General features: G+C 40.4%; 1 protein-coding gene across 1 annotated transcript in view; it reads right to left on the bottom strand.

Moving 5' to 3' along the window:
* SLC6A11 (solute carrier family 6 member 11) overlaps positions 1 to 25,453 on the bottom strand; it is a 105,145-nt gene extending 79,692 nt beyond the window's left edge. The window contains exons 1-6 of the mRNA XM_030956601.1: positions 25,217 to 25,453; positions 24,556 to 24,786; positions 21,762 to 21,896; positions 21,445 to 21,585; positions 19,942 to 20,032; positions 429 to 561 (exon numbers count right to left, since the gene is read on the bottom strand). Of these exons, the coding sequence (XP_030812461.1) occupies positions 429 to 561; positions 19,942 to 20,032; positions 21,445 to 21,585; positions 21,762 to 21,896; positions 24,556 to 24,775 (720 nt within the window). The 5' untranslated portion in view covers positions 24,776 to 24,786; positions 25,217 to 25,453. The remainder of the gene's footprint in view (positions 1 to 428; positions 562 to 19,941; positions 20,033 to 21,444; positions 21,586 to 21,761; positions 21,897 to 24,555; positions 24,787 to 25,216) is intronic.
* Positions 25,454 to 26,717: the final 1,264 nt, after the last annotated feature.

The raw sequence follows: 26,717 nt of genomic DNA on the forward strand, positions 1-26,717 counted from the left end.
AGTGCTAAACATTTTTATTTTTCCCCATAAAATGCCTGTCTTGGTCTCTCTCTGAGTGCTTTCATTATTTCTGCTCTTGGTGTTCAATCTGTAGTTTTAAATTCTTTTTTAATGTGCATCAAAACTCTCAGTGACTCTTTTGTGAGACTGAGAGTTTTGAATCCTGACAGTTTGGGGCAAAATCCAAATTTTGCAGAATTTGTGCGCAGAAATCAACACAACCTGTTTTTTTTTTCCAATAAATCTCATTGCTAAATTAATAAAAATAAAACAAAACCACCCAACCTTACCTAAGAGAATTAGAGAAAAAACAAATCATGAAGCCAAAACGACCAAAAACCACAAACAATTCTTAATTACAATTAATTACAGTTCCTCACACATGTGAAATTCTCCTGTTCTGGTGGAAATAAATATTTCAGCCTCACCTTCCCAGTGGATTTGGTGCCTTTCCAGATGCAGAAATAGCAAATAGTCCAAGCAGCCAGGAGGCACAGGGCGAGCTCCCAGCGCAGATTCCCAATGTGCTCAATCCCATCGGAAATTGCCAGCACCCTCCGTCTTCCATGGGGAAAAAAGAGGGAATAAAATTTAGAATATTGAGCTAAAACAGCACTACGTGGGAAATACTGGGATAAAAGTGAATTAATTACAAAAAAAAATTAGAATATTGAGCTAAAATGGTGCTACATGGGAAATACTGGGATAAAAGTGAATTAATTACCAAAAAAAAATTAGAATATTGAGCTAAAACAGCACTATATGGGAAATACTGAGATAAAAATGAATTAGTTACAAAAAAAGATGATAAGAGAGAAGAAAACATTGTATATGGAATACTGGGATAAAAGTGAATTAGTTAAAAAAATTCTAATATTGAGCTAAAACAGCACTACATGGGAAATTCTGGGATAAAACTGGTTTAATTGCAAAAAAATAGATGATAATAGTGAAGAAAACAGTGCTATGAAAAACTGTGATAAAATCGAGTTAATTACAAAAAGAATTCTAATATTGAGCTAAAACAGCACTACATGTGAAATGCTGGGATAAAACTAAATTCATTACAAAAGAAAAGAGATTGTAATATTGAAGAAAACAACATTGCATATGGAATACTGGGATAAAACTGAATTAATTACAAAAATACATTAGAATATTGAGCTAAAACAACGCTACATGTGATATACTGGGATAAAACTAAATTAATTTTAAAATTATGATATTAGAAGAAAACAGCATTACATGTGAAAAACCAGGATAAAATTGAATTAATTACAAAAAAAATTTTCTCATTTGGAGCTAAAACAGCACTACATGTGAAATACTGGGATAAAACAGAAATTAATTACAAAAAAAATTATAATTTTGAAGAAAACAGCATTACATAGGAAAAACCAGGATAAAAATGAATTATTAAAATAAATTTATAATATTGAAGAAAACCAACACTACATATGAAATACTGGGATAAAACTGAATTAATTACCAAAAAAAACCAATATTTGAAGAAAACCAGCATTACATATGAAATACTGGGGTAAAACTGAATTAATTAAAAAAAAATATGACACTATTTGAAGAAAACCAGCATTACTTGTGAAACAATGGGTTAAAACTGAACTAATTGGATTCAAGGACTGCTTTTTACTCGCTACTGAAAATACCCCATACTGTAGTAGAAAGAGACATAAAAGCAGAATATTCCAGGTATTTTGTATCTGGTTATAAATGAAGAAATGTTTCACTTTTTCAGGTCAGGGACAAAATTTTAATTTTAGAACAACTTTTCTTTAAAGTCAAAGAAAAATAATTTATTTGAATTAGTTACCAACATACATGACCTAAAAATGAAACACTTCCTAAATAAATGGTTTTTCAATTTGATTTGTTTTCCCCAAAAAAATTTCTAACCTTCATTTTTACCTGTTAACCTTAAATTTCATCAATTTCCTTTTGTAATTGGAGCTATAACATTAAAATATTTCTTTTCAAAACCTCAACATTTTGAAGCAACTTAAAGCAATGAATGCACACAGAAAGACATTCCCATAAAAGTTTTTTAACACTCAACCTGAAATAAACCATCCTGGGCAGAGATTTCTTTAAAATCCATATTTCAAGTTAATAAATAATAAATTAAGTTAATAAATGAATAAAGTTAAAGTTATAAGTTAATAAATAAATAAATAAAAATTACATATTAAAAAAGTTAAAGTTATAGGTTAATAAATAAATATAAATTACAAATTATTACAACCTCAGACTCGTATTCCTCTCCCTCCACATTGTGAGTGAAAACAAATTAATTGATTTTCACAGGTTTCAATTGATTATATAATTAATGTCTACATAGGTGTACACATAATTTAATTACAATTTAGTAGAAAGGTTAAGTATTAAATCAAACCAAGCAAACTACAGTTAAATATATGAAAGAATTCTTCCTTTTGTATTTGGTTCAGTTATTGTCTGAGTCAATAAATTTAGGGATATATTGATCCTGTAATTCCAGCTAGTAAAACAAAACAGTGAAATTATATAGAATATTTCTATGAAAAATATAATATTTATAGGAGATAGAAATATTTAAATGAAATAAAATGAAATTTTAAAAATGAAAAAAAGGAGAAATCTGCAAAGGGAAATTCCTGGAGTGATGGGGTGGGAGGCTGGAGATGCCAATAGGGAAAATGGAAATCTTGAAGCAGCACCTGGGCAGGTTCCACACCTCCAGAGCTGCAGCTGCTGCTCCTGATGGAGGCAGCCACTCATAAAATGTGAGTTTAAAATTCCCTCTTTAGCTGGGGAATGACAGAATTAACAGGGTGAACAAAAATCACAATTAAAACCCAAAATCACAGGCTTTATCTCCATAATTCCTAATTAATAAAGACAGATCTTCCCACTCAACAATAAAGGGGTCAGGAAATCAACACAAACTTTTTGAGAATTATCTGCTTAAATTAAAAATTAAAATTAAAATTGATGCCACCTCATCCACATCTCCTCCCCATCCAGGAACTGGTTTTATTCTTCAAATGTTTATTCTTTAAATCTTAATTCTTTGTATCTTTGTTATTCAAATCTTAATTCTTTAAATCTTAATTCTTCAAATCTTTATTCTTCAAATTTTTATTCTTTAAATCTTTATTCTTCAAATCTTTATTATTCAAATCTTTATTATTCAAATCTTTATTCTTTAAATCTTTATTATACAAATCTCCACCAGCTAATTTGGGGGAGAATGATGCAGCAGGGAGCACCCTCAGTTAGCCAAGACCTGCAAAGTGCCTGAAGTTCTGTCATCAAAATGCATCCAAATGAAGAGAGGTGGCTTTTAATGAAGGGTTATTTTAATCAAGAAGAGGAAGGACATAATTGATACCTGCACACGACATCACTGAGACATAATTACACAGAGAGGTGATGAAATACATCGTTAAAATTCAAATTCTTCTAAGCTCTTTGACAGATGAAGGAGGAATTTTACCCAGGATGAAGTCCACCCTCCTTACAAATTCTCATCAAATCCCAAATGAAGTCCTTGAATCCTTAGATCACCCAGAAGAGGAATTAATTGCAAGAGAACCAGGACAAAAATTGGCATAATATGATAAGAAAAGGAATAATTAACGTAGGGCAATAAATACTAGAAGGCCTTTTAAAGCAATACATTTTTAAGATGAAATCTGAGACAAAATATTTATAGTTGGGCCACAATAATAGTGAAATTTCATTTAGCTATATTTTCCTTGTGAACTAATAATGAAAAAAATGCCTTGTGTTTTAATCAAGCCAGGTTTTTTATGGCTATTTGGATTTATTTATTTATGTACATGTGAACCTAAACATGAGTAAGGTTCCTTTTCCACAATGGGTGTGCAAGTCACTGCAATTCCTACACTGTTCTTTCCTATCTGCAAAACAATTTATTATTATTCATAAATAAATGTTCTCCCTCTCTCATGATTGAAATATTTCACCCACCACAAGATTCCTTTGCCTGAAGAACATAATTTTTCTTCTTCTTTTTTTCATAATTTTTCTTAAGAACATAATTTTTAATAAAGGCTTGAGGTGAAGATTTTTAAAAGCAACCAATTCCTGGGAGCAGGAAGAGCTCAGAGTTTTCTGGGTGCTCTGAAATCCCAAAGAGCAGAGACATCTCCTTCACCCACACAGGACTCTTGGCCAGATACTTTTGTAAAACGTCACAACGGCAAATTAATGGGCTCCCCACAATTAATTATGCCCGCGGGTCCTATTGAAAACAGACACGTGGTGCCAATCAAGGGCAGCTGTCAGCGCCATAATGAGGACTTAATTACCCCAAAGTGCTGTCAAGGCTTCGGATTTCCTTTGTTCCGGCAGAACAAAGGGTTGGTGTTTCCCTTAGAAAGGGAGCAGCAACAAGTCCAGAAGTGATAATTAATCTGTAACATAAAATGGATGCAAAGAATGGATCCAAGGAGGGGAAACCCCTCACAGCTCTCCCTAAAGCCAGAGCTAAATTCTGCTGCTGGAACCATCTGAACAGAAGCAGGGATGAAGTTCTGATAGGAGGGAGCAATCAGAATATGAAATTCTTCTCACAAAGCTTCTGTTCAGTCATACCTACCCCTATTCTTTTATTATTCAACTGAAAGAATAGGAAAAGGGGAAGCATGTTGAAAATATATGGTTGCCCCCTGTGTCTGAGACGTGAGGTTGATATTCAGGGGTCAGATCAGAGTTCAGTGCAGCTTCTACCTAAAACCTGCCATAAATCACTGAAAACAACAACAAAAAAAAGTTGTGTAGCTTCTTCCAGTCCTTCCTCCTCTTCTCTTACCTGCAAGAGCCCTGCACTGCCTTGTTCTCCTCAACTCTTCATGCACAGAGCACAGGAACAAGCAGTAAAATCAGCACTCCGTGTGCTCCCCTCTGATTTGAAGGAGCAAACATTTGAAAAGTTCTGTAGTGAATCTAGAGCTCAACTGCTTTGCAGCACACTTGGGTGAAAAGAAAGAAATAATTTTATCCTATTTTTTTTTATAATTTAAGTCTTGTTAAAGCTGAGCATCTTTAAAACCCTCTTAAATCAAATGAGAAATAACAGATATTTCATTGCAATGCCTTGACTCCTTCTCACTAGAATTCACTGCTGTCACTTCTTTATTTGAAGTGATGATTATCAACAACATTTCTTGGCATTTCTTCTCCCAAGAACCTGGGAGACCAGAGTAGCTGGCAGTACAACTGCAGGTAAGCATTTGAATTACCCCAGAACATCAAATCCCTGCTTGGTAGAAGCCAATTGAAGCAGAATTTGCTGGCAACAACTTCAGGCTGTGTGAAACTTTTCTGTGAGAAAGATTTCTCCTGCACTGAAGACACAAATCGTTAATTACTCTTGGATCTCATTGAAAACAGCAAGTGATGAGAGTTTGAAAGTATTTATTGTAGGTATTGAGCTTGTTTTGCTGTTGTAGCTGTTTGAGGGGGGTGTTTGTTTTGTTGTGTAAAAATATTCAGCACTTCAGCCCCTTGAACCCACCCAAGAGCGTGGGAGAGAGGCCAGGGATTGGTGGCACTTGAGCTTTTTGGGCAGAATATTGAGGGAAACACACTGCACTGCCATGGGAGGAGTCTGGAATCAAAGGTTAACTCAAACCAGGGCAAGGTTTTCATTCAGTGCTAACAAATATTAATTCTCCACAGCATATCTTGCTTGTAAGTAGAATATTAAACCCCAGCCAGAGTGGATTTGGGGTGTCTCAAACTGTGCTTGAAGGTTTCATTGCCTCTGATCACACACATTTAAATTGGCTAAATGTTAGTGAAGGTTCTTACATGTCTTCCTGTAAGTAACACAGACTAAAAGTGGCAACAGTTCCAGGAATCTAATGAATAAAAGATACATTTGGGGGGAATAATAGGGCACATCTCCAAAGGGGGGCTGTCAGAGATGTTGAGGTCTGGTCACAAGGGTCTGTGCAGTTGGGCTGAACAAAATCATGACAAAATTATTACAGGGTGGATTAATTCCACTTAGAGTAACAAATATTGTAAGCCTGGCTTAAATCTCACTTGAATCTAAATATAAATGTGGATTTAAAAGGAAATAAAAATGGATAGTCAGGAACTATCTAAATAGTTAGAACTTATAGAACTATATAAAGAAAAATTTCAGCATATTTTCACTACACAGAATAGAATAAAATAATAAACCCAGGAAGAAATTAGACTTCATACAAGGACCTGGTGCTCCCCATTGCCAAGGGATACCTCTGTTCCCTCGCTTCACATCACTGCACGTGCAAAATTTACACAAAATGTACCCAGATAAAATCCCACTGGCAGATGGTTTCAACAAGTGCCTACTGAAAATGGGACTCATTTGTTTGAGAAAGTACTCAAACACATTTCAGTTTGGTGCCTCAGTGCATGGGAGAGGAAGAAGGGCTCCTCTGTTGCTGGAATTGCTGGAGAGGGGAAGGTTATGAGATAACTGAAAAGAAACCTTTCCACCCAAATTTGAAAACAAACCTTCTGAAAGCTTACACACTATTTATTGGCTATGGGAACACTGGATTTTCCTGGGAAAGAGTGTCTTTAATAAAGTTGGAGGAGCTGGAACAGGCTCTTGAACAGAAAGAGGATTAACAGCTGCCAATGCAGTGTTGAAAGGAATGTCCTGGGGTACTTCTTGAGTTATTTCATGATTTGGGAAGCTGAAGAACTGCTCCAATCTATTTGAGGAAGGTCCCTTCATGGTCCCACTTGCATTTGGAGCAGTTTCCAAGGCACTTGGCTTTAAAAAACCCAACAGCAAACAGCACCCAAAGAGAGGAGCCCCTTGAGGTGCCCTGTCCATGGGGATGTGCCCAGCCAGGAGCTCAGGGGCAAAGCTCCCTCCTACCCTGGGCAAGAGCATCCTGAGAGCATAAAAACAACAAAATCATGCAGTGCCCCTGAACAGAACCCTATGTTTTATATTTTATATTATTAAATATTTTATATTTATATTTTATATTTATTTTATATTTTATTTTGGTGCACTTTTATCCCTGCAGTTGCCAAACCCAGCCCATATTTACCTCATGAACCTCATCACTGAGCTCCTTATTCAAAAATCATAACACACCTGAGGGACAGTGCTGCACAGATTCCTCACCAGTTTAGAGGAAAAGGATTGAGATCTTTTAGACACCCTTCATGCCTGCGTGAAAGTAAATTTAAGTTTCTATCTAAAGCTATTTCCTTAACTCACATCTTTCTTTCTCTCATTGCGCTTTATGCAATTAATACTCATTTATTTCTGTGAAAACTTATTGCTTTGAATAATTCCTAGCCAAATGCATTGAGGTATCCTGTGCAAATACAGAGTTTCTGACTCAGAAACTTGAGCAGATATTACTGAACTCTGAAAATTCAGTATTCCAATTGCAGGCACCAGAATCCTCTGTGGATCTTGAAGTGCCAGGAGCTTTCCCCTGCCAAAATACCTGTCAGGAAGGTGGAACATTTCCCTGTGGCTGTCGAATCTGAGCTAATTGCTGTCTAATTTGGGAGAGGCAGATCCATGTATCCAGACTGCAGAACTTCGAGGTGGAAAAGAAATAGCTGAGAAGGAACAAGTTGTTTTGAAAGAACCAGAGAACACAAGATGTTAAAGATTTGAGATACTCTCCACTGCCTTATCTGCGTAGATGACAACTTTGGAAAACGATACTGATAAACTTAAAAAAAATCTATGCTGAATGCTAAATATAAAATTGTGAAACCAAAAGGCTGGCAGCTTACTTTGTGAAATTCTTGGATTTTATTTAGTTAAGATAAACATGTTTTATAGAGATGAAGGTAAAAAAGATTATCCTTCAATAAAAGGAATCTAAAAAGAGTGTTTTTAATTCTTCAGTCAATTCATTACTGGTTTTCATGTACTGGTTTGCAAGGTTTCTCTTTTCTGGTGTGATTTGTTATCTTTTGACACTAAAAATGTAAGGAATGGTGCAATCTTGTCTTAGAGAACAGGTAGAGAACATTCTATGTCCTGGAAACATCAAAGCTGGGAAACATTTTTCAGCTTTAACACCTAAATCCTCTTCTGTACATTACAGGACTGTAAAAGATAACTGTCAGATTAGAGACTTTTTTGAGTTTCATTGCATAAACAAAAAGTAATAGTTAGAAGATCACATACCTCTGATGAGGGACTTGGGCAAAAATGTGTGGGAGAGCTCTTCCTTTCCCAGGAGGAGAGCACATATTTGAGCAGTGATAACCTCTATGAGCTTTAACCCCAGAGTAGCACAGAATCATAGAATGGTTTGGGTTGGAAAGGACCTCAAAAATCACCAAGTTACACCCCTGCCATGGCAGGGACACCTTCCACTGTCCCAGGGGGCTCCCAGCCCTGTCCAGCCTGGCCTAGGGCACTGCCAGGGATCCAGGGGCAGCCACAGCTGCTGTGGGCACCCTGTGCCAGGGCCTGCCCACCCTCACTGGGATGAATTCCTTCCCCATATCCCATCTAACCCTAATCTCTGTCAGTGTGAAGCTATTCCCACTTTTCCTGGCACTCCATGCCCTTGTCCAAAGTCTCTCTGTGGGATGTCTTGTTTCTAGTTCAATTCTCTCTCAACAGTATCTGTCCTATTCTATAACATTTCTAAATCAATGTTTCTTTTCTCAAAGTTTACATACAAACACACACTATATAAACCTTCTGTCAAATTTTTAAAATTTCCTACAGATCCATTTCCCACATCTCTCCATCTTCCCTGCAGCCCCTCCAGGCCCTGCAAGGCCACAATTCAGTGACCCCAGAGCTTCTCCTGTGCAGGTGAACAATGCCAGCTGTGCCAGCCTTTCCTCCCAGCAGAGCTGCTCCATCCTCTGCTCATCCTGGAGCCTGGAGCTGCTCCATCCTCTGCTCATCCTGGAGCTGCTCCATCCTCTGCCCATCCTGGAGCCTGGAGCTGCTCCATCCTCTGCCCATCCTGGAGCCTGGAGCTGCTCCATCCTCTGCTCATCCTGGAGCATTTCTGGGCTCCTCCAGGTCCCTCCTGTGCTGGCCCAGAGCTCGGCACTACACAGAGCTCACCCTGAATCACTGTCAGAATTCAGAATTCAGCAGCACACCCCTCAGGCTGCACTAAATTGGTTCTGACCTTCCTTCCACCCAGATCCTCCAACGTGCATGGGCAGGAGAGGAGGAGGAGCAGAGACACTGGGCACTGCCTGACCCTGCTCTGTCTTGCTGCCCTGAGGAGCTCGGTGATGTGATGGTGACATGGGCAAGAGTGGCACAGTGACAGCATTAACACCCTACAGATGGCAAATATCTGACAGAGATAATGCCTTAAAATGAAATTATTCCTTTTAGACTTTGTATCCCCCCTTTAGAGTCTGATATTTAGGAAATTAAACATGGGCTGGCTGTGCCAGGTGTTTTCCCAGGGCAGTGGTGTGGTAATCACTGAAATACCTCCAGAATAAGCACAGCTACAACTGCAAAGTTAAATAAATCCCAGTGGAATTTTTTTTGCACATTTAGTCCCTAAAAGTGTTTAAAATCGAGAGAAAGTCTGGATGCCAAAGTCTCCCTGCAAGTAAACATGGGCTGACACTTTGGCTTTTCTGGAATATTCAGAATAAGAGCTCCAGGCTCTGTGTAGTGTCCAAACCTCTCTTTTGAAGGTTTCCTGGAAACTCTAAAATAGGAAATATACCCACATAATAAAAGAGCTAAAAACGGTCCTTGACAGATGCTGCTGGATACCCATGTGTCCCCCTCAACCATCAGTGCTCAAGGATTAGAAAGAAGGAGTTCAGCTTTTGGAAGATAATCCATGGGTTACAAATTGAGAGAAACTTATTGGAAATTCTTTAAAGTGTAAGACTTCATTTCTGGAAATCCACTGAATTCCATACTTGGCTTGTTTCTCAAAGCAGCAGACAAACAATTCCCTGTGGTCACATTAGCAAGAATCCCTCAGCTACAGCATTATTCTGAAATATTTACCTCTTCCAGCAGATCCAGTGTGAATTACACATAACAGAATGAATCATTCCTGGTTGAGCCACAATTGCTGCTATCCAGCTCCTTCTCCTTAAATTCCTGCCAGGGTTGAACGTTTTTCCATTCATTAACCATTTCTACACACCTCCAATTTAAAAGTGAAATTTTCTCTGCAGAATTTTTGTAGCATTCACACTCTCCGAAAAAAATCCCTTTGCCCAGGATTTTTCTCCTGGGAAGCTGAGAAGCCTCAGAGAAAAGGAAAACAATTCTTATCTCATTTGCTTCTCCTGTGTTGTGCTCACATGTGGAATGTGTTTGGGGATTGTTTACCCACAGGTGATTGTTTCATTGGATTCTGCTGTGAGTTGTTTTCACTCTTTGGCCAATCAGGGCCAAGCTGTGTTGGGACTCTGGAAAGAGTCACGAGTTTTCATTATTATCTTTTAGCATTCAGTAAGTATCCTTGCTGTATTCTTTAGTATAGTTTAGTATAGTATTCTTCAATATCATATAGTATCATAAAGTAATAAATTAGCCTTCTGAGAACGTGGAGTCAGATTCATCATTCCTACCTTCGTCAGGACGTTTCCCAGCAAATACAATAAATTTTCTCTGAAATTTCTAGTACAGCTTGCAAAATATGAAAAGAATGGCACATTTCTTGCGTCAACCCCTGGCTCATTAAGGTCAGTACAGGCTAAATGTATAAATAATAATATAATTTATAATACAATGTACATATGTATAATAATGTATAAATATGTTATTTTTTCATTTTTACATGTGTGTATCTGTGTATCTCTCACACTGAGACAGTGTGGGGTAAGCACAGAATATCCCATTCCTGACCTATTTTCCTTACCCCTCTTTCACTGAAGTCATGGCAACTTCTCCTTAACCAACCCCAAGGGTTTAATCCTGCTAAATCACTTTTTGTGCTGCACCATTCACCTCTGCTCTACAGTCTTTTCTCAATGTATCCAGTGACTCCTTCAGGCTTTTTTTTTTGTAATTTCCCCTCTTCTCCTCTCTGAAGAAGTCATCCAGCAACAAAAATCTTCCTTTTTATTCACCTGGAGTGGTGTAAATTAGCTCAGCACACAGCACCAGCTGTGAACTGAAAGCACACAGAAGAAATCAAGTCAAGCTGATGCCTCTCAGAATTTGTGTGGAGCCTTTTAGAAAACCTGCACAGTTGTACTCAGCTTTTCACTATTAATTAAATGTTCATCAAATGAGAACTACTGAGCAGAAAATATTGAGAGCTACTGCATGATCTTGTAAAACAGACTGTCACTGTGAAGTTTTGGCTACAAATTAATGCAACAAATGAATGGTGATAAGCTCTTATCTCTTCCTCACAGAACAGGGCCAAAAGAAAACCACTACCTGACTGGCAAAAAATTTTTAAAAATTGGAAAAATTCCTCTGTCAACATATTTCTTATCTCACCAGCCTTAATCTCTAGTCACAAAAAAACCCTCAGATGTGAAAAGGAGTGGGGGGCACAAGGAATAAAAAATAACTTACAGCCCAAAAGGGAAAAAAGAAAGCTGTAAATGGACAGGAATTATTTTGGGAGGTCTCAATGCTTGGTCCACATTTGCAGCTCCTGGGTCTTCATAAAATATCACCACTATAGCACTCACAGATTACAGATTATTAATTAAATCCAAATTCATTCTACTGGATCAAGTTTTCATGTATGAACTAAAACCCACGGACATCAGCTATGGAATAATTGAAGGGATCTGGGGGGATTTCAGTGATTTCCTTGGTGCCCAGAGGACAGCAGTGCCCATAGTGCTGTTTCAAGACCTGCACTGATTGGTGTCCTGAAGCCTTTCCAGGAATTCCAGGGCAACATTTAATGAGCTTCCTCAGGAAGTCCTCCTGACACAGCAAAGCAATTCTGCTGCCACATAAGAATATAGTGCAAAGCAGTGAAATAATAAAAAAAAAAGTTGTTTTTTTTTGTTTCTTCCAGCTGGTGCTCATTATAATTTTTGCACAAGAAAAACACCTCTTCTTTGAGCATTTCATTTGATTTAAAATCCCAAACAACCACCCTTTCTGTTAACATCCTGAATCTACAAAGCCATATTTGGGAAATACACTTTAAAAGTGTCTAAACATTTGATTTTTCCTATGATGACATTTTTTCAAGAGCCAAAAGTAGACAGAGGCTTGATGAATTGCATGGAAATCTGTCCTTTACACAATATCCATGCTGAGATAGCCAAAAACCAGAGGAATGTGACTCCTGTTAAATGCTGTTTTCAGTTACTTTTGCATCTCTAAAATCCCTCTCAGCAGAGCTCTCCCCATTCCCAATTCCAAGGCAGGGAATAAATGTACTGGAAACATTCCTGAACAGTTGGGAATAAAAAAATCTCTTCTTTACTTGGATATTTAAGGGATTACAGAGATATGCAAAATATGCCTTGGAAAAGCTCCATGTGATTTGTTGGCACTTCCAGTCTTGCACATCTCTTTCCTGTGGTCAATCAGTAAAGAAAATAATTCCTGGAGTGGGCAACTTTGTCAAACATGGATGGGACTTTCCAGCTTGTCCTGTGGGGAGCTACTGGAGGGGACAAATTGGTTTCAGTCAGCAAATGGCACCAGAAGTATCCTACTGTCAGTTTTCCAAATTTAAAAGTTTATCTAGACAGTTCCTAAGTTTGGTTTTCCAGATTTAATTTTGTGTAGACACTTCCTACTTTCAGTTTTCTAGAAGATTTAAAAGTTTGTGTAGATATTTGTGGGAGACTGTACATAATAAAGAAGAATGTACATAATAAAGAAGAATGTACATAATAAAGAAGAAGTATTCTACTTTCACGTTTTCAAATTTAAAAGTTTATCTAGACAGTTCCTAATTTCAGTTCTAGATACTTCCTACTTTCAGTTTTCCAAATTTAAACGTTTACGTGGCCACTTCCTACTTTCACTTTTCTAGATTTAAAAGTTTTTGTAGACACTTCCTATTGTCAGTTTTCTAGAAGATTTTAAAGTTGGTGTAGATACTTCCTACTTTCAGTTTTCTAGAAGATTTAAAATTTGTGTAGATATTTGTAGGAGGCTGTACATACCAAAGAAGGACGTACATAATAATAATTCTACTTTCAGTTTTTCAAATTTAAAAGTTTATCCAGACAGTTCCTAATTTCAGTTCTAGATACTTCCTACTTTGAGTTTTCCAATTTTAAATGTTTATGTGGACACTTCCTACTTTCACTTTTCTAGATTTAAAAGTTTGTGTAGACACTTCCTACTTTCAGTTTCCCAAATATTAAAAGGTTTTGTACACACTTTCTATTGTATAGAAGGTTTTAAAGTTTGTGTAGACACTTCCTACTTTCAGTTTTCTAGAAGATTTCAAAGTTTGTGTAGATATTTGTGGGAGGCTGTACATAATAAAGAAGAATGTACATAATAAAGAAGAAGTATCCTACTTTCATGTTTTCAAATTTAAATTTTATCTAGACAGTTCCTAATTTCAGTTCTAGATATTCCTAATTTCAGTTTTCCAAATTTAAAAGTTTGTGTAGACACTTCCTACTTTCAGTTTTCTAGAAGATTTTAAAATTTGTGTAGATATTTGTAGGAGGCTGTACATAATAACTCAGGGAAAAGGGGATGAGCTGGTTTATAATTGCATAAAACCAGATATAGCCGAAGAGAGACCCTTTCAATGGAAGACTTTTCATAAAAAAATGATTTAAATTTTTTTTTTAATAAAAAAATTAAATTTTATTAATTAAATTTTTAAAAATAATTAACAAAAAATAATTTTAAAACCCCCCACAAAAAAGCCAGCAAACCAAGTTCTGAGAAACCAATGAACCCCTGGCAAAGGCAGAAGAAACACTCCTTGTTATTTTGGCTCATGCTGCTCCTGGCTGGTTTGGCCAAGCCCATCATGGCACCACTGAGGTTTTGCTGGTTTAGACCTCTCACTTTATATTAATTTCACCTCTTCAAGCAAAATGTGCTTCTCTCATGTAATTCTTTCCCTACAACACCAAAAGTGCATATATAGATGTATAAGTCTAAGCACACATTCCTATCTTAACCCCAATATGAAAATGCCCTTATTGGTTACAAATAAAACAGATTTACCATTTTTTCAGCAAAATTTGATATCTAAGCCAGCAGCTTCTAAAGATCATAATTTTAAGCACCTCATTCAGTTTCTGTGAATGTTTACCTACCATTAGTAGCAATAATAGCATTTCTAAAGCTTTAACAATTGTGCAATTAAGGGATATTTCAGGTAGCTCACATATGGCCTTTGCTACAAAAATTTAATTCCTGGTTTTGACACCACTGCAAGCCAAAACTTGACTGTATTTCAACACAGGAACCAACCAAATGCTACAAATTCCCAAAGCAGTACAAAGTCAGGAGAATTTGCAAACTTGAAGACCATTTTTTCGTCATCCACAGTGAAAGTGTTATGTACAAGAGGAAGCGTAAAAATCAAAAATCACGGAAGCTCATCCCCCTGGCTTAGGGTCCAGCCCTCAATACAGGAAAAACTGTTGGACAGGAAATGTAAAAATCAAAAACTATGGAAGTTCATGCCCCTGACTTAGGGTTCAGCCCTCAACTTAGGAAAAAAATGGCAGAATTTGGACAGGAAATGTAAAAATCAAAATCCATGAAAGTTCATCCACCTGGCTTAGAGACCAGCCCTCAATACAGAAAAAACTGCTGGACAGGAAATGTAAAAATCAAAAACCATGGAAGTTCATCCACCTGGCTTAGGGTTCAGCCCTCAATACAGGAAAAATTGGCAGCATTTGGACAGGAAATGTAAAAATAAAAAACCATGGAAGTTCATCACCTGGCTTAGGGCCCAGCCCTCAATACAGGAAAAACTGTTGGGCAGGAAATATAAAAATCAAAAATATAGAACTTCATCCACCTGACTTAGGGTTCAGGTCTCAATACAGGAAAAACTGGCAGCATTTTGATATCCATCCATCCCATTTGCTTTTTTCAGCTGAAGTCAGGCAAAGTCAGTGATCTTGAGGCAAACCCAGATGGAGAGCTCACAGGGCTCCAAAGAAAAAGTGATTTTCACACAGTCCCTCAGGAGCTGGGCAGCAAGGGGAGGGTCTGGCACTGTTTAATGTCCTACAAGGCACCCACAAAGGGGCTGGTTCGGGGTGCTGCTGGATCCCCGGGGCACTGAGCAGGTTCAGCTCACCCCTGACTTTTCAGTGTGCTGGGGATTAACCACAATGTGACTCCTGCACTCGTTTGTAGCCTGAATGGAACAGGAAAAAAACCTCTTTTTTGACTTTGCAAGGAAAGAGTTGGTGGCTTTTCCTTTTTGCTGAGAACGGCCCCTTTTCTTTTAGCCCAGACAAAACCAATGTTTTTTCTCACTAGGCTTTACTTGGAAAGGCTGGGGATGTGTCACCCCCTCCAGAGAGTGACAGACCTCCTTGAACAGAGCACCAAGTTGTTGCTACACAGCCAATAAAAAACCATTGAGGGGGAATCAGCCACAGAACCGTGGCTCCTCTTTCTGTCCAGCTCCTTCCCAGGCTCTGGAAAGCTCCAATTCCTGCCCGTGGGGACAGACTGCAGCAGCAGCCAAAAGGGCACAGGGGCACGGCTGCAGCCCCCACACCTGCCAGAGCAATTTCCTCTCCTAGGAAAGCAGAAAAATGATGGAGCAGAGCATCTCCCCTCTGCTTGCCAGGCTGTAAATGCACCCTCAGCCACAGGCACGGTGCTTTTTCATATCCTGCTCTAATTTATCAGTAATTAGCAGCTACCAGTATTAACTATTCAAATTTTGGACGCCAAAAATTCTATGTGTCACGCCTCGAAAGTGTGATTATTGCTTTTTCTTCGAAAATCTTTGAACAAACTGTACAATTGGGATGAGGGAAAGGCCATAGATGGGAGAAAGCAGGTCAAGTCTCTGAATGCTGGCATGAGTTTGAAGGGAAAAGTGGAAATTCAAGCTCTTGTCTGTCCTTTGGAACACAGCAGCAGTGAGTTTGAAGAATAAAAAGTGCATTTTTATCAGTTTAGCTGCTTCCCTGTACACACAGAATTTGGAACTTCTCAAGGCTGCAGCTTGCAAGGCCTTCTGGAGTAAGAAATCCTTTAATCCCCTAATTTTGATCAGTTGTCAGCGGTGTCTGCTCGCTCAAATGAAGCCTTAAAACACTGACAGAAATAGATATTTCTAAGCAGGAAAAAAAGAAAAGAGTGTCCAAACTGCCAAGTTTTGCTGCACCTCCAGCAGGATCAGCCCATTTCCACTGTGTAGCTCCAGGGAAGTGGTTATCAATTACAACCTCACAAAAATATTTAAAGTTCTGAAGTTTAATGAGGTTCTTTGGAGTGTACCAGGAGGAAAACAGCACCTAGGACCTGCTGCAGGATTTCTCTCTGAATCCTTTTTTGGTTGGTTTGTTTTAACAAAGATTTTTAAATTTTCAAAATTTAAAATTTAATAACTAAAAAATATTTTAAAATCAGACATTCATTCCCTGCAGTTATCAAAGCAGGGAGAGAAGACGAATTCTCAGAAGTCAGAGTATTCCTGCTAAGGGAGCAGCATCCCCTGGGCACACTTGAGGAAGGGAACTGGAAAAACCTCATGGCACTGCCAGGTATCCTCTGCCACAGCTTTAGGACTTGCCAAAGCTGCAGAAGCAGCAAAAGCCACAAATATTTCAGCAGAGAGGCTGGAGTTTGGGTTTGCAATCCTCAAACCAGCTGAGGATTTGGATTTACTTCCAGTCATGAGTAAATAAGGGCTGAGCCTTACAGCCCAGCAACACCAGGTAAAAGGGAAAAAATTCCTTTCCAAAGCCTGAAATAAAGATGGTTTGGGCCTGGTGTATTCATTTACACACTTAAATCCAACTTGTCCCCCTGCTGCCAAGCTCTGCTGGCACCTTGAGAATGTAAATCCTGTGTGAACCAACAACCTGAGCCTGCCCAGCATGAGGAGCGCTCAGACTGGGAGCAGCGCAGAGCACTGCAAAGCCACTGGGGCATTGCTGAGTCTCTTCTGGTTGGGCTGGGTTTAGTTAAAACCATCTGAAGAGAGTGTGATTATGTCGAAAGCTGCGGGATATGGCTGTGAAAGGAGAGCTGCAGCACCAGCCTGACACTTCACAGACGCAGGGCTGAGTTTCACATGTAAACAAACTCACAGAAAGCAACCAGGATCACTGGGCACAACAATTACCACTCTAATCCACAGATTAAATCAACAGACAAAAAAAAAACTACCAAAAAAGAAAATATCCCACAAACCCCCATTTTTTCCCCCAGAGCCAACCCTTCACACAATAAATTGATTTTATGTGGCCACAACTCAGAGGAGTCTCAAAGGCAGCCTTGGCATTGCAGGGAGCAAAGTGTGAAGGTTCTGAATGGTTCTTCTGGAGCCTCCCCCTTCCCTGCTCCAGCAAATCTCCTTTTTACTATTTGTTTCAACAAGCTCACAATGAGTTTATGGCTCCTGGCAGCAGAATTTACAAAACCATAGAGCAGCATCAGGAGAGCACCACCTCTAGCTGAGGGAAATAACATTGCTGATAACACTTATCTCCACACAAAGTAACTCTTCTGTGATATTAACTGCTCTGTGATCTGCTCTTTATACAGAAAGACCCTGCTCTGCTTTTATGTTTGATATTTAAGACATAATTTAATTAAAACCTTAATTCCAATTAGTTATTTCACAGCAAAATCAATGCTGATTTTGAATAAAGCTCATTCTTCCACTTTGAAACTAATTTGTCATGGGGTTTTTTTCTTTCAATTTTCAAGCCATGCAACATCATAACTACTTAAATTTCAAACAAGGCAAACACCTTCCTTAGCAGGAAGAGAGTACATTTATTTCCTTGTGCAAAACTATGCAACTGCAGTTTTGCTTGGACAGAGGAAGTAGAAAAGTTTAATATCTTAAGTTATTTTGGCCAGCAAACTGTTAGTGTTACAAAAAGTTGGTCTGTGATGCAATAAAGAAAGACATTTCAAATAAATAACAGATTATTTAATTTAGCTTTTTTTTTGTGCGTGTGTTTGTGATTTTAAAAGATTTGGAATGTGTATTTACAACTTTTTATTGACAAGACCATAAAACCAGCTACAGAACAGGGTAAAACTGATTCTGCCTTCTAGATTCATAATTTATTCCCGATTTAAACAATACCAGGTAGGGAAATATACCCCAAAATTGAAGGGTTTAAAATCCACTGCAACCTGATTGCAAGTGGAGCTGGAGAATCTGGTTTAGCTCCATTTTCAGAGATCTCTGAGAAGGGACATCCTTAAAATGGATTTGTGTGTGCTTTAAAATAACCGTGACCCAGGAATTCAGGCACTCCAGAGATGAGCACTGACACAAATCCACAGAAATGTGAGAGTGTAAAACTACAGAAATATGAGAGTGTAAAACCATAGAAATATGAGTGTAAAACTTACTTTGTGCCCTCCATAGAACTGAACTTAACATTTCCTACTTCTCTGGATAACTGGAGTTACCATGAGTAGCAGAGTTGGGAATATTGTTGAAAAATCATATAAATACAGAGGGTAAATTGGCTGATACTTGAGAAAATTTCATTTATTCCACTGATGTTAAGTCTTAATTCTCCTCATCCCAAAGAACCATATGAGATTTTTGCTAAAATAAAATAAAGCTGTAGCATTAAGTGATGCCACCTGAGAAACTCTTGTTTATTCTGAAATATTATCTGTGGGTAGATATATTTTGATTTAAGATCTTAGGTGTTCAGATTATTGAAAATTTTAACAGAAAATAAAAGTTCAGTTTTACTCAGAGAGTGCATATGTCTCTCATATTATTCAGGTTTAATTTAGTGTGGGGGGTATTTTATTTTAAAATAAAACAGTATTATTTGCTGAAATAACTCATGAAATCTAAGTTTACTGATGTAGCAAGAAAAAGAGATTCAGGCAGACAATAGCATGTCCTAAGATTGAAGGAAATTATGTCAATGTAGAGTTTTCCCTTCTAGGAGTTTTAATTCCTGGTTCTTTAGGCTGTAACTGTTGCTGTCCTGAACACAAAACAGCCTCAAAATAAAATTAATGGGTCCTCAAGAAATTGTAGTAACCCAGAATTGTGTAACAAGCTTTGAATTGTGAAATCACTCAGAATTCAAAGCAACATTGCATTTCTCTGATTGGCTTAGCACACACTACACCCTGCAAGGAACAAATGGGAAGCTACACTGCACTGATTAAATATTTATAGCCAGAAAAAATATGTCACCACAAAAGCAGCTCATCTTCTGCAAACATCTGATTTTCATCCCCTAGTCTAGCAAGAAATCAGAGTCAGGGGGACAGGAGAGAGTTAAACTCTGCTGTGATTCTAGCTGAATAACTAACACTTACACAGTCCTTTAAAAAATAATGAGATCCAGAAGCCAGAGTATTAGTTAGCTGAAACAAGGACGAGGATGTAGCTCTCCAGCTCCTAAGGGAAGAAACATTTAGGGGAAAAAAAAAAAAAAAAAAAAAAAAAAAAAGGAAAAGAAAGGAATATTGTAAATCATCTTCTTTCTTTCACCTTTGCCTCCTCATTAGTATGGGTTGGAGGCTCTTTCCTCCAGCAGCAGGAGCCAAGCTCCCGAGCAAGTGGCACACTTTGTTCTATGTCCTTTCAGGATATGGAATTCCTTTCCTTGTATCCTCTTAAAAAAGAGTTAAAAACTCCCATTCTGACCGTGGCAGGATAAGAAAATTTCCAGCTGAACTCACTCCCTAAGTGCTATAGGGTTATGAGGTGTAAATGGTCAAATCATTGCAAGGTAATGAAGAGTCTGACCAAATATAAAAGTAGTGAAGAGTCTGATCAAATATAAAGGTAGTGAACAGTTTGATCAAATAGAAAGTTCTTGTGCACTTACTCCCAGAATTCCATCACTGGAGAAGTGGCATTCTGTAAAGACACTTGACTGCAGTTGCTCATGTTGAGTTTCTGAAATTCCACACAGTTTTCTAGAAAAGAACCAAAAAAAGAGACGTTTCCTATGTTGGTATGCAAGTACAGCTCTTGTTCATGTCCCACTGTGTGCACCTTGGAAAGCCCCCACTCTGCACCACATTTTTTGGGTGGGGTTAAAGGGTTTTTGGGGGCACTAAGGGCCACAGCTGCTAATTCTGCAACACCAGGTTATGATAACCCAGAGAAACATCCCTGAGGACTCTCCTACAACACTTCCCAGAGGCACAGGGCCAAAAAATCACCCCAGGCAGAAGAAAGAAACATTGAGGCAATGGATTGGGAATTAAAATTACAACGTGCTCCTACTCCAGCTTCTGGTTCAGTGGTTTATGGCTACAATGGGAACATGGCCAGCCATAAACTGCCACTTTTTCCTGGTAAGGAAAGTGGGTATTTCTTCTGGCTTATCACTATTATAATTATTATTCTTGTTATTATCTCTAACACAAAGGCCAAAGCAGCTCAGCACTGTGGAGCATTTGAGCACTGATAATAACACTGGCCAAGCTCCTTGGCAGGGCTGCCAAAATTGATACCAAAGCCTTCCACATCTTCTGGGTCCAAAATTACCTCCCTAAGATTTCAGAAATTAAGATTTCAGGCAGATTTAGGTGTGCTCAAAGAACTCCAAAAATGGCCAATTAGTGCAAACTATGAAAGACAACATGCTGGGTACTTGATTTGAAATTGGACTGTATATAAGGGATAAATGCAAAATTTCAGGAACAAGGACAGTGGGATCCTCCCCATGGATGTTTGGGATCTAGAGACTCAATAAGCAGAGAATGACAGATATTTATATTAATGAGAAGACAGATGCAGAGCCCTGCCCTGCAAACCCTCCTGAATACATACCTCATCCTGCATGCAGGAGGCTACTTTACATGCACAGCAAGGATTATTTATGAGACTACATTTCCAGAAGTAGCTTGATGAACATTATCCCTCAACATCTGGCATTTAAAAGAGCAATTCCAAAGATCCACATTTAATATTTTTCCCTCTCCATTCAAACTCCTCCTGACTTCATCAGAGTGAAAGAGCAAGATTGCAACCTGTCATCAGGTCATTCTCTGCTGCAGAATTCACTCAGTGTGTTCAGGGAGAATAGATATGATTGCAAATGAGAGTCTTGGGATTTAGCCAGAAGATCTTACAGAATTAACAAATCCATAGTCTTTTTCTGCTGACATTCTATTCTAGAGGAGTAAATGCTTTACAACGACCTAACCCAAAAAGCTCCAAGGCAGTTTCACTCCAGGTTTCCATTTTTTTTAGTGTAGTGGGATGAGGTTGGCTCATTTGCACAGATTTTGCTACATCAATAGCTTTGTTCAGGACATTTGAATATACTAATCAATCATTTGGGAAGATTTTAAAGTGGTAATCTCTGCTGAGGTCATACCTGTATTCCATTCGTGGCCACAGGAGGCCCAGGGAAGCTCTGTAGTAAAGCAGTTGAACAAATAGAAGATAGCCCATGCTAAAATGATGATGTAATATACATTTAGGTGTGCCTCTATAACTTGGGTAGCATAGCCAATGCCTGGAGGAGCAAAATAAAAAGTGAGATACAAAAGAAAACCTGCTTTTCAGGCTATATTTAATTAAAAAAAAAAAAAGCTTACTCTTAAGTATATCTTAATTTCAATTTTGATAGAATTAATTTCATTTTACTTCAAAGAGAATGCTTTCTTTTGCAGTAGAACACAGAACTGTTACCTTCAAAGAGAGGGCAAACTTTCCTCCAGCATGTGATGCCTCCTTCACTTGTAAACTGTCCCAAGGCCGTCTCCAAGAAAAATACTGGGATTCCACAGCAGATAAAAAACACCACGTAGGGGATGAGGAAAGCACCTGGGGGTGAACATTGAGGGGGTGTTGGTTAGCATGAACAGGGCTCCTCAGTAGCACAGGGAGGATTTCCCATTAAAGGAAGGATCTTAAGCTGGGAGCCATCAGTGCAGTGCAGGAAGGGTTCACTCCTGCCCCAAATATCCAAAGTTAACCTGTAAGCCAGGGCCACGGGCTAACACAGAGCAGATCAAAGTTCCTCAGCCTAAAGTCAGCTCAGGGGTCTCTCAAACACAGAAAAGATCCCAGCTCAAAGTTCTGCTCTGCCCAGCACCCCCCTCCTTGCTTTTCTCAGGGCTGAGGAAGTGTTACAGATATTAAATCTGAGAAACCCGTTTCATGTTATTCATATGATAAGGATTGCAGAAAGGGAATGAGGAAACAAACTTCAGAACTACTCACAAGGACAAGAAAGCAGGGCCTGGCCTTATCAGCCAGAAATACTGATGTGAAATTCTAGGAAAATAACAAAGCATCCGCATTTTGGTTGGATGCTGACAGCAAACTCCAGCACAGGTAGTGAACCACAGCAAACCCAAACACAGCACAGCCACACCCTGCAACAGCTGCTGTGCTTCAGTCACCTTGATTAGAAAGTTGAGGCAACTGCATCCACCTGCTCTGAGTTTCCTCCATCTCATCACCAGGAGTTCCTTCCCTAGAGATGAATCCCAGGTGCCTCTCAAGCAATCCATAGGGATTCCACAAAAAATGGAATATTTCCCTGGATAATTTACTGGCCACTATCATCACAGACAGTATCACAGTGAGTTTAACAATGCAACTTGTGGAAATCCAAAGTACCAGCTTGGACTGTTTTTCCAACACGCATGCATCAGGAACATAAGAAAACATCAGGATGCCCAGCTTGTAAAAAGATCATATTCCAAGGAATACCTCATTCTAAACACACAAAGAAATTAATTTTCCTCAAGACCTGAACAACCACAGTCTAAACTTCCAGATGATTATTCCTGCACTCCCTGTTATGACTTGGAGCAAGCGCCAGAGAGGTCACACCTCACAAGTTCCAAACTACAACTTCTAGATTTGTTCTGTAAAAAGCAATTGATTTCACAACTAGCTCGGATATTTACCACTGTCTTCCCCTAGCACACACCAAGGAGTTGGATGCATCAGATTTAGGCACTGAAAACAAACTCTGGTCTAATTCCAGCAGGGGGTTACACAAGCTCACAGACTGAGCCTCCATTGACTAAAACTGGTCAATGGCAAATGTCCCATGGCGCCAGGACATGAGCAATTAAATCACACCCACTTATTCTATTCTTAAAGAGTACACTGATGATTAAATATGATATTTAAGTAATTACTTTTTCATCAAATCATCCAAAACAATGATGGAAATTCTTTCCACCTCATGTTACAGCCTTTAAAATGATAGCAAGCTGGCACACACTTACAAATGGGCACCTAAAGCTGCAGGAACCAAAAAATTACACAGCAAATATATATTCCTATCATTTCCTCTGCCAAAAGTTCTCTGGGAACACCTTGACCATCAACAAGAAAGGCTTGTGTATATGATGTGCAGCACGTTAACATTCAGGATCTGGTAGCAGCACTCTCTAAAGAGCTGAACTCTTGTTACCTAAGTTTGGCCAAAATACAGAGACATAAAGAAAGGAACTTCCAACGATAAACGCAATTTGCACAGCAGGATTTGTCTTGTAGGAACAGCACACAAAACGGGCTAAAAACCATGCCTGAGTTCAGATAAGGAGGGACAAGGAATAGAAATTTGGCACAGCAAACCAACCCATCGAGGAGCAGATCAGTGCTTATCAGCCCTGAACATTCTATTTTTCTTCCAGCCTCTGTGTTTACACTGCCACTGACTCAGGCCTTAAGTGGGAAGAATGTTGAACCCAGTCCACAGAATTCTAAACTGAGTTTGTAATTTACTCTCCTTTCTTCACTGCTGCCCAAGCTGATGTGCTTATTCTCAGCTGTCATTTATCTTACACAGTTTACAGTTGGCTATAACCAATACATGCCACATGTTAAACTTTGGAGAAGTTGAGTCTGCTCTTTTCTCTCTCAAATAACATTCATATGTTATATTTATTAGGGTTTGCTCTCTTCAACCTGTAATTTTACATCTTTCCTGCCTTGTAGGAATTGGGGAAGTACTGAGGGAAAAAAAAAAAAGAACATTGAGGTATAAAAAATTTCATGAGACAAAGAAAATTAATTTAGCCTTTGTGGCATTATTAGGAAAAAAAATATTCATCCTCTCCAAAGTACACTGCTGTGACAAATGAAGTGCTGCCTTCTTTTCTGTGTCAGACAAACTTAGTTAAGTATGCCTGGGTGTGTATTCACATGCAGAAGACAGAGTGTACTACTATAACTGAATGCTGGCTTCTCCTGCATGAAAAAATGCTCCTGAAAAAAAAAGATGTCAATTTACTAACGTAACAGCAACTTGTAAAAATAAACCACGCAGTGTTTGGAGAGAAGGAAAGAGAAACACAACGATTTTTCTCAGTTGTCAGATGTTAATGCTTCCCTGTCTGCACATGCACTGAAACCCTGAACACGTCTCTCTTACTAGTGCAATAAATCACAGCAGAGCACTCTTAACTGTTTAATTCCCATGTTTAATTCCCATCTAAATCCACATGTGATGCCATCTTACCTCCTCCATTCTTGTAGCAAAGGTATGGGAATCTCCAGACGTTCCCCAGCCCAATAATCTCCCCTGCCACAGAAAGCACAAATTCAACCTTATTGTTCCAGTGACCTCTTTCATGAACTTTCTTATCATTGCTGTGGACGAGGTTGGTACTTGAGGCTTCTGGGTCCAAAGCATCTTCTGGCTTGCCATTAATTATAGGAATAGTCTTTTCAGCTGTCATGACTTTTCAGCCTAGTGGAGAACAAAAGAAGAGCACACAGGTGTGTTAAGACACTTGCTGGCACTGATCTTCAACCACTGAAATCTCCCAGGGCGGCACTGGCTTCTTGTTACCTCTGGAAATCTGTGGGTGAAAATGAGGGAGGCAACTCCACGAGGCTGGAAAAGTTGTAAGGCAGGGGGGAAAGGAAAAGAAAGGGGTGGGGGGAAGAGAGAAGATTCTGTGCAAGGGAAGGAGTAATTCCAAGTGGTGACAGGTAACTTGCTAGCAGAGAGGGAAGGAAGCCTTTCAAAAATCCCTCCCCAGGCAAGGATCCCATCCTGCCTGACCTACCAGAGGCCAGGGATGCGCCGCACCTCCCGGGCACGGCTGAGCGCTCCGGGCAGTGCACAAGGGCCGGGATGGCTGTGGCCTGCCCGCGGCAGCTCCGGGATTACTCACCCAGGGCTGTGCCCGTGCCTGCCTGCGCGCCGGGGACAGGGGCCGGGCTGTGCTGAGCGCTGCCTGCGGGCGATGCTGCGGCTCCGGCAGCGCGGGCAGGGCGCAGGGAGGAGGGGAGGAGGCGTTCGGGATCCCCGGGAGCCGGGAAGCCTCGTCCTGCCCTGCCGCTGCTGGCGGCCCGGCGTGGGTTGGAGGATGCTCCCCGCGCTCTGGATGGAGCCGGAATTTGCAAATGCTCAGCCCTCCCCGGAGCGATGGTTTAACACCCGCCTCCCCCCTCCGCCCACCTCAGGCTGTCCCGCCAGCTCCCCCCTCCTTCTCTTCCTTCTCCTCCTCCTCCTCCTTCTCCTCCACCCAGCATCACCACCGAGCATCACCAGCGAGCAGAGAGCAGAGCATCCCCGGCTGCGCTCCCCGCCCGCGGGCAGGGCCGAGCCCGCCAGGTTGGCAGCCGCGTTCTGCATCCCCATCCCCATCCCCGGCAGTCCCAGCCCTGCTCCTCAGCCCTTGGGCAGGGATGGCACCGCGGCCCCGCAGGTTGGCAGCCGTGTTCCCGGTCCCATCCCTGCTTCGCATCCCTCGGGCAGGGAAGGTATCCTCGGGCCCGGCAGGTTGGCAGCCACATCCCCATCCCCGTTGGGTCCCATCCCTGCTCCGCATCTCTCGGCCGGGATGGGACAGCGGGCAGGGCCAGCCCCGCAGGTTGGCAGCCGCGTTCCCATCCCCATCCCCGGCAGTCCCAGCCCTGCTCCGCATCCCTCGGCAGGGATGGGACCGCGGGTAGGGCAGGGCCGAGCCCGCCAGGTTGGCAGCCGCATCACCATCCCCGGTGGGTCCTGGCCCCGCTGCGCAGCTCTCGGGCAGGGATGGGACCTGCGGGCCCGGCAGGCTGGCAGCCGTGTTCTGCATCCCCATCCCCGGCAATCCCATCCCTGCTCCATCCCCTCGGGCAGGGTTGGTACCCTCGGGCCTGGCAGGTTGGCAGCCGTGTTCCCATCCCCATCCCATCCCCGGCAGCCCCATCCCTGCCCCGCATCCCTCAGGTAGGGATGTCACCGCCGGCCCAGCCCCGCACCTGCCGCGCTCAGGGGTTGGCACAGACCCTGCCAGTTAAAAAAAGGAACCCGGCGGGAACAGATGACACAAACTTCAGCTGGAAAGGGCGGCGGGGAGAGCCGGGGGACAGACGGGATGAAAAAATAAACGGAGGGGGAACATTTGGGAAGTGTGGAAACAATGTGGGCGCTTTCGAGTTCCAGCAGGGAAATGCAGAAGCAAGGAGCCCACGTGGGCATTGCTGGCTGGGGCTTGGCTTAAAATTCAAGCTGTAAAAGAGGTGAGAAGAGGGAAAAAAATATTACAAATGGTTTTGTTTCAGGTTGTATCAAATATTTCGAATGGAGATTTTTTTCCCCATCTAACCCTTTCCTTTTTAAAAATTTTTTGTAGGTCAGTCATTTTCACCCAAAACCAAATTAAATACCTCTTCTTTCTTCATCTC

This window comes from Camarhynchus parvulus, chromosome 12 (genome assembly GCF_901933205.1).
Source record: "Camarhynchus parvulus chromosome 12, STF_HiC, whole genome shotgun sequence".
NCBI lineage: Eukaryota > Metazoa > Chordata > Aves > Passeriformes > Thraupidae > Camarhynchus > Camarhynchus parvulus.